The sequence below is a fragment of the Pleuronectes platessa genome, chromosome 2 (genome assembly GCF_947347685.1).
Source record: "Pleuronectes platessa chromosome 2, fPlePla1.1, whole genome shotgun sequence".
NCBI classification, from domain to species: Eukaryota; Metazoa; Chordata; class Actinopteri; order Pleuronectiformes; family Pleuronectidae; genus Pleuronectes; species Pleuronectes platessa.
The window spans coordinates 11,526,493-11,535,125 of record NC_070627.1 but is presented as its reverse complement, the minus strand read 5'-3'; the positions used below and the strand labels follow the sequence as shown (position 1 = coordinate 11,535,125).

The window sequence follows — 8,633 nt, the reverse complement described above, 5'->3', positions numbered from 1 at the left end:
TGATGAATAAATACCAGGCAACGTTCCTTTTCAGTTTAATTTAATTTACTCTCAGCACAACAATTTCTCGAACTGAACCTTCACGGACAGATCTTCTTTAGAGAGTTAAAGTTAGTCATATTTATAATACATTTAATTAAAAATTGAACTATTTATAATAAAAAACATTAAAAAAATCATTTGCTTGAATTGAGGTACGTATTAATCAATTCTTCTTTATAGTCTTTCTTCTGATTTCTTCTTTGCATTAAATAAAACACTTTTTTAAGTCGCTTTGGAAATACAGTTTGAAACAGTGGTTATGTAGTGAACAGTCATTTTAGGTAATGATTACTAAGTATAGGAAAGTAAAAAAAACACAATCGATTCACCGTTTACAGCCTCTTGCTCAGTTTAACACACCGATTCCTGAAATGCATCAGCAGCAACATCTTATCAATCCAGTTCATAAATCGAAGAAAAATCCAGTCTGAGCTGCTGCCTGGAGATGAATCATCTGTTTTACAGCTTCTTTTCAGTGACAGTTACACGTTTAACCCCTTTGTCCAAACAATCATAAACACTCAATATTAAAATGCAACATTTACAAGAATTGACAAGGACCTGAGAAATGCACAAACGTGTTTACAGCACAACCTGGCTTAATGATGTGATTTGACAACCAATGATTCACATAAAGATAAAAGAAAAAAAGAACCAAACCATTTTGAGATTCTCTAAAATGGAGTCAGGGACATCAATGACCTATTGCATATCTCTAAATAACTCATATATATATATATACACACATACATATATTGAAGAAACATATCACCAAGTTTACCATAATCCCAACAGTTCATTAGTGCAAAATACAAACTGAACAAAAATCCTAACCCTACATAAAAACTTTTCAATGTTCAAGCTGTGAAGATTAGTCAATGCAGTGACATGAGCATGAGCCTGAGATTAATATTTTACGTATCATTGTTCTGCTTTTGGCATTTGACAAAATTTCGCAATTAATGAATGTGGGAAATTAAACTCTGCTTGTGTTCTGTGTCAATAAACCACTCAAAAAGTAGTTTTTCCAGTAATCGACTTCGTAAGCACACTCATGAGACTTAAAAGATGCCAGTGTCCTGACTGTGGTTAAAAGATAAATGTTATTATATCTGAATAACGTCCAGGAGCTTGACAGGGGCGTTTAAGGGCCCCAGAAAAAGAAAAAAAAATCAATCAAATAGTAAAATAATCTTACCAGAAATGTACACTAAGACGTACTTCCATGTGATGATAATTACTGTAAATGACAGAAGTCCTTTAATTGACGTTTACTTCAAAGTCCAATCTGCCAACATGGAGGAGTGAGGGTGCAGCCAGCCACCAGGGGGCGAACCGAGACACTTTGACTTCACTTTTGGGAAGCAGTACATCTTTATATACAGTGGGGGTTAATAAATATTAGTCGTTTCTGTCAGAAACGAAGCTCATAAACGTCATCAACTAATATCTAATGTCAAACATCTAAAAAATAAATATAAATCTCAAAGCAAAAAGATGTACGCTAAGTAATTCTGTAGGAGATTCTGGTGACAACTGAACTTTACCATACATCCGTCTCTTATCTTTAACTTTCCAAATATGACGTCTCCCATTTTCAATGCGGTTTAATATATTAAGTAATCAAAAATATTTTGTTCCAACACTGACTTGACCTGAGTCTTGAGAAAACAACATGATTCTCTGAAAAGGCAGGCGGTCGATGGGAGATTGTAACTCAACAGGAAATCCAGTTGTTGGCAGATTCCTCACGTGAGAGCAGAGGAGCAACACAGTGTTTTCATCAGATATCAGTGAGGAGGATACTGGATTTTTGTATTTGAGTGTTGGACACGCACTAAGCACTGCGGAGGTTCTTGTACCGTTTTGGAGCCCACTCCAGTCGCGTGACTCTTATGTCGCTGTCGTTGCCGATGAGTGGGTCCCAGCAGTACTCAGGGGACAGCAGCCTGCTCGGCTTGTGACGCCACAGGTACTTGTTCAGGTGACTCTCGTCGTGCCACAGGGCCTCCACATTATTCTCTTTGTCCTCCATGATGCTCTGGTAGCAGGCGTCGGCTAATGCTTTCACGCTTTCACACAGGCCTCCAAAGATGGCAGCGTGGTAGTAGAAATCCCCCGTCTTCATGTAGGCTTTGGACCTTGGGTTGCGGTCGTAGGTGTACATGCTCTTCGGGAGGCGGTAGTAGTAGGCGTGGAGCAGAGCCACAGAGTTTCCCAGGGCCTCCGAGCCAAATCTCCCGGTGAACACCTGATCCACGTCGAAGCAGAAGACGTGGGTGCAGCGATGGCGAATATCGGTCTCTATGACGTCCGATATGATCTTCATTCGCATCATGGAGATGTCCTGCCACCTCGAGTGCTTCTCCACTCTGATCACCTTCAGGCTCCGCAGAGGAGGGAGCTGCACGGCGGCCACCTTTTCCGGCATGTCTGTGAACACGTAGTAGGTCACTGGCAAACCCAGCATGAAGTGACGTTCTGATGAGTTCAGGAAGGCGGGGAGGTAAGCATCCAGGTACCTTTGATGGAAGGCGATACAAGAGCAAGCGTTATTGTCTATCCTCTCAGTTACTATAATCTGAGTAAACACACAATGGAAATTGGCAGTCGGTGGAACCACTTTGAAGTTAGTTTTGGGTTGGATATTGACAGACATTTACGAGGGTTTTAACTTCCGGACCATTAATAAAACCCTGTTTTCAATAGGAGATAAGAAGGTTTTTTAATAGCTTCCATGTCACATTGACTCCAATTTGTATCAGATATTATTGGTAACATTTGAAAAAATACACTTTTTTAAAAATATGGATATGGACAAAGCGCTGAAATTCATTAAAAGAGGTGTATCCTATTTGTCTCCGGTAGCAATAATATCTGATATGATTTGGCGGTAGTGAGTCACAAGGTTCAGAGGCGATTAAAAACAAGGCATTTATCATCGTCGGACCTAAAACTAACTTCAGCACCGGGTCGTCGAGTGAAGCAAACCTGCCGACAGCAAACACTGTCAGAGCCACGGAGGAGCCGGCCTCAGTGTGCATCGAGTCGTAAAGGACAGGGTCAAACATCCCCTCCCAGATGATGGGAGCGCTCCAATATGTGCATGTTTGCACGTCACTTCTAGTCCTGAAACAAAAAAAGAAATAAAAAAATACTGTTTAAAGTTTAAACTGGGTCATGTTCAGGAAAAACAGTTTCAAGAATCATTTGCAGTATTTTTGTTGCCCCTGCCAAGATCTGTGACTTGACAAAACCTGCCTTTGAGATCCGCAGGCAGTTTATTCGACCTCAGGGGGTTGTTATCGCCCTTATGTAAATTGAAGGGGACAATGTTTGCAAAGTGACGCATTCTGTAAATAACGGTGACATTTCAGTCATTTCCCTTTACTTTTTTTTTTCTAAAATTAAATGTTTAATCTAAATGTTAGATTACAATTGGCACCCCATAGTATTGTCCTTAGTATTGGACCTTATATAGAAGAAATAAAAAACACATGTTTATTTCCTTTACAAGTCATGTCCAGTCAACTGAATTTACCACACATGGACTGTCTGAATACATAATGAATACATGCATTTTGTTTTTAGCATGAGGCCGCATCGTAACAGGATGAATATAGAGTCAACAGGTCTGAAAGTTTTCAAATGCACTGGTGCTTGTCGGCCCTAACTTTGGGTTTTTCCTCACATGTTCGTCCGGGAAAAATATTTTGGAAAACTGAGAAAGCGTTTCATGAAATGTGAGCTTGGTCATTCAATACTGTGTCAAAGGGAAGAGGAGCGATGGTGGGTAGACTCCACATTGGCAGCTGATATGCTATAATTAACCTAATTTAAAGAAGGAACGATTTTGTGTTCCCTCTGTAAAGTCAAACTATTATAAGTAAACCTTTTAGAATTTACCGCAACAAAGGAGCAAGACTAATCGTGGTCACAGAGCCTCCAGCCCAGCACTGAGTTTGGTTTATCAGCCAAACCGAGATTAGATTACATTATACCTCAACGGATAAAAGGTGCATTATGTTCCACTAGGTCCGTGGAGGTATAACAGGCTTATAACCAGCGGCCAAATAATCCAACGAATCTGTCCAACTCTCGTAACAGAAAAATAAACGAGGAAAATCAACTAGTTTGAAATTCTAAAACAAACAGTGGTGCGCTTGTTGACACATTCTCCTCTTGACCTTCTAAGTTAACAAGCTACAGAGCTGGTTAACCTTGACAGAGTATTTTACCATGTAATAGTGAGCCAGCTTTATGATAATAGAAAAACCTGAGGTAAAGCCCAGTGATAACTGAAAACCCCACTAGATTTAAGTTTATTAAAAGGAGGAGAAATATCCAACATTGGTGGTTTTGTTTTCTGCTGATATTTGATATAATAAAACTGCTCCTTCTTAAGATGTTGAATCTATACTTCTATGCAGGTGATGAATGAAAGTCTTTCCTCAATTTGGAAATATCGAAGACTTGAAGGCAAAATAAAATAAGATCATGGTTCTCAGAGTTTGAGTTGTGAGCAGACAGTGGCAGAACTGCACGTCTTCATTTCTTACATGAGGTCGAGCCAAGCATCCACGCTGTTGTCCCGAAGCAGAGCCCGAGCACTCTCCACTTTACATTTGTCCATAGGCAAATGGGAAAAGATCACTAAAGCTCTGGTGAAGAAAAAAAATACAAAACAATTGAAACGATGGAGTTTTGGGTATTTGGCAAATGAATGAATCTACACTCAGTGGGCAGTTTATTAGGCACACCGACGCAGTCTGTTGATACCCTGCAATAAACCCCATCTTCATGAAGGTGCTGGTGAACTGTGTTGCACCCAGAAAGATGGACCATGTGTTTCCACTTCCTCCCACTATCCAGAATTGAAGCCAAATTATCCCTGAGCAATTGGAACCTGAGTCTGGCGAAATTTGGCTTCAGTTTTGGGGAGCTGACATGTCGTCCATCTTTAAATACAGTCTGTGGTTGCACACACACTCATATACTAAATGGAGTGAAAAATCACTTTCAAATCAGTGCAGTTAATCAGTACCAGAATCTGCAGACTCCAAAATGAGGTTGAATTGTTAAGTCTCAAAAGAGCCTGCATTGGTTTTCATTAGGTGTTCCCTATAAACTGATGACCGGGGGTATGTGGCGTCTCCTACAGCTAATTCTTTTCCGATTTGTTTTGGTACTCGCCTCAAAGACGGAGAACCGAAGTACAGAAGACACATCAACACTGGAAAGCAAAGCAAGCATTTCCAAAGAGCCCTTAACCTCTGGGGAAATCTGCAGGAGTAAAGACGAGACAGACAAAATCAGAAAAGCAAATTATGGATCTTAATCTAGAGAGTTATGTGGAAGCAGAGTCTCCTGAGCACACAAAGGTGTCAAACGTGATACTCACGCCATTCTTGAAAAACGCGGGCATCAAACTTCGGTCGACCAATCTCCCTCTTGCCAAGTTATTAAGTGGAGGCCGCTGTGGACGGAGCGACAAGAGAGAGAAGAGAAGGGAGAGTGTTACAGTTTCAGCTCAAATATATACGTACACACTCTTTACTTCAGATTCACACTGACAATCAGGGCCTTAAATTACAGTCCGGTAGTCTGAGGCAAAACACACACAACTTGATGAAAGAAAACAGTATGGATCAGGGATGAACCCATTTCATTTTGATGTGGATCAAACAGACAGGGGTGAAAATAGATTGTCAGAGGTAGTAAGGAATTGATCATGTTTAGGGGACTGATATTTATATTTAAAAAAAAAATTCTGATCTGTTGGGCCTTGGTCTACTGAGTGCCCATGTTTTGGATATTGATACATCGTTTTTAGAATTCATTACAAACTTAAACTTGCCGTGAACCTATTTTCAGTTTGTGCATATGTTTTATTTTTGAAGTAAAACGAAATCTATCAAACAATGCTGTCATCTATATAATTGTGAAAATAATACATGCAATTCATGCAGAAATCTGGATTTGAAATAAAAACAGATACAATGAAATTAATAAATACTCTATTTCAAAATATGATGCAGGATGGATTAGTCAGACATTCTTAGAAAAGTAAAATGTTACTGATCTTATCTAACTGCCTCTGGTTTCTGGTTTGCAATGACCACAAAGTTTGTTTCAATTCAAGATGCCAAACCTCATTTCCATCAGTTGTAAGGTTTCATCATATCAAATTCTTGAAGATCAGAACAGACTCTCAGTACATTTCGTCAACACCTGATTTATTTTTTCATTCCCCCGCTCCACTGACTCTTTACTTAATGGTCCAACGCTGCTAGTGAGAGTCATAATGATGATCCAGTGAATTGTGCTAATGTCTGGTTCCAGATCTCTTTTGATTGTGGTTGACGCGCCATGGATTTCTTTTGCAAGTTTCCGCATTTTGTGATAAAAAATAATAACATTTCCGTTTGTGTTGTAGTACTACTGTGAAAACTACAGCAACGCAAGCAGAGAAACAAATCCATTGACTGGAAGAGTGTGCATTGGTCCAGGGAGGGGATTGTTGCAGTATTTACTAGTTGATTCATAACCAGGTCAACAACAAGCTCTTTCAATAAGACCCTGCATGTTACCTGTGCATTGGGCCCATTCATGCTTCTACAGTTGCTTAGAAGTTTGTACCATTTTATTGCAGATCATTTCAAACAGGTCATGATGCCAAGTCGCAAATGTCTCATTTATACTCAAGTGCTCAGCCACAGTGTATTTTTAGAGCCGGGGAAAGAAACTCTGCAGAATTAAACCCTCATTCCCATCACATGGTCTTCTGTTGCCCTTGATTTTCCTGTTAGCTCCTGACTTATGTCCGAGTGTGCGCGCACTAATATCGCATCTCTGGTGCACTCTTCAGAGATGTCGGGTTTAAAGTAGACATCTTGTCACACTTTCACACCGTTCGCGGAAGCGGCTGTCACATTGTTAACCAGCCGTTTGCGAGTAAAAACATCTTCTCTTACCTTCACGACAAAGATCATCCTAATCATCATAACGAATCTTGAGAAATTGAGATATTTGTAATACCCCGCTGCAGGTGGAGGATACAAATGTGAGAATAAACCCACCTGGGGCTGAACGAGCTCCTCCGATCCGCAGGTCAACGAATAAACAATTCAAATGACCCTCAGGGGAACTAACGTCGACGGTCTTTTCCCCGAGGAAAAGGGAGTGGCTCCTTAACAAAGTTCCTCTCGGGCGTAAACCAGGTAATGTGCAGCCTCCCCCCGCCATAGATGGTGGCAGGACCCGCAGAGGGAGACTGGAGGCGCTTAAGGAGTTCTCATGTTTATGGGTAAATTGTTATCACGCCTACCCGCTGCGCACACTGCTGCTGGTGACCAGTACCGTGCCCAATGGGCCAAAAGAGCCCTGGTGTCCTGTGTGTGTGCCCCCTGCACTGACTCACACAGCCACACGATACCGTCAACAAATAACTAACTGTGATGGAAATTCATCTTGAGATATGAAATAATGAAATTCTCAGACTGGAGCTGCTATCGAGTCTTTATAACAAGAAGTTCTGCAGAGTTTATACAACAAGCACGGGTGCTCAAAATGGAACAACCGGCCGCAAGTTCAAAAAAAGCCAGCACTTATACAAAGAGGCGTTCCACAAGACAATATGAAAAAAATAAGACATGAAAGACATGAGATCCTCTTCTGTGTCTTACCTGCTGTGTCCGTTCTGCTGTATCCGTCCATCCGCTTTACCAGTCAGAAGAAAACATCACCAACTAAGGGCCTACAACCTGTTCATCAAGGTCATAGCAGTGAGTCACCGCCAAATAATGGTTCTATCCTGTCAGGCAGTATCACAGCAGTGAGACACCTAGGGGATTTTCCACTACCTTAGACACTGGTCAGTGGAATTATCCTCCACATAACTCTAAGATTTTCGATATATATAGGACAGATTAGAAAAAAAAATTACGCACGAGCCTTTCCATGCAAGTGTAACATTTAAAAGTCAAATTAGGTGCGGTGGATCAAGGATCATTAGAGATGAATGACCTTTTGCATGCGATTCTCTCTCTCCGTTTCCCTCGCCCATCTGCACAAGCGTGATGACTGACACACCCTGAAGCTATCATTTGTTTTCACATCCTGGGGCCTCTCCCTGCAAGAGCGGGTGAAAACAACTGCAAGTATGATGCCTGTTGCTGTGGCATTGATTAAGCCCCAATCTCATATTAAACTGGTGTTTTGTGGTTAGGATCAAATATAAACTCCATTGTTGCCTCTTCAGAAAAACGCGTTTTAAACTTATCCTTTTTGAACCAGCAGCCAAGCCACACAGCATTGGATACATTTGGAACATAGTTTCTCTTATTCTGGCACCTTGTTTAAACCACAACACTGGAGGAAAACTGGACTGTTGTGCAGAAATGTTTGTGTCAAACTTTTCTCTTCTCTTGTTCTCCTTTTTTTCCCCTTCGACACCATGCCTCTTGGTAGGGGAGAGCGGGGTAATGTGGGACATCGGGTGACGTGAAACAGCCCTTGTATCTAGGCAACGGAACACATTTGTGGTCATGTGACTATTATGTTTTCAAGCCCCTCCCATTCCCCCCTTGCAA

General features: G+C 41.0%; 1 protein-coding gene across 2 annotated transcripts; it reads right to left on the bottom strand.

Moving 5' to 3' along the window:
- Positions 1-23: 23 nt before the first annotated feature.
- LOC128454192 (N-acetyllactosaminide alpha-1,3-galactosyltransferase) lies at positions 24-8,125 on the bottom strand. 2 transcript variants are annotated; one of them, XM_053437495.1, is made up of 6 exons: positions 7,728-8,125; positions 5,444-5,518; positions 5,236-5,325; positions 4,602-4,703; positions 3,034-3,171; positions 24-2,564 (listed from the first exon to the last, which is right to left on the bottom strand). In XM_053437495.1, exons 2-6 carry the CDS (start codon positions 5,446-5,448, stop codon positions 1,880-1,882), a joined length of 1,020 nt encoding a protein of 339 aa, XP_053293470.1. In that variant the 5' UTR covers positions 5,449-5,518; positions 7,728-8,125; the 3' UTR covers positions 24-1,879. The 2 variants fall into 2 exon arrangements, with proteins under 2 accessions (XP_053293470.1, XP_053293461.1); XM_053437486.1 differs by lacking the exon at positions 7,728-8,125 and adding an exon at positions 7,122-7,363.
- Between the last annotated feature and the right edge of the window lie 508 nt (positions 8,126-8,633).

Bases quoted from the DNA above. Each gene is read 5' to 3' on its own strand.
- LOC128454192 (XM_053437495.1), bottom strand. The intron at 4,704-5,235 runs GCGAGTACCAAA...TTTCTTCACCAG, and splicing joins TTCGGTTCTCCGTCTTTGAG to AGCTTTAGTGATCTTTTCCC. The intron at 3,172-4,601 runs GTAAGAAATGAA...TTTTTGTTTCAG, and splicing joins GATGCTTGGCTCGACCTCAT to GACTAGAAGTGACGTGCAAA.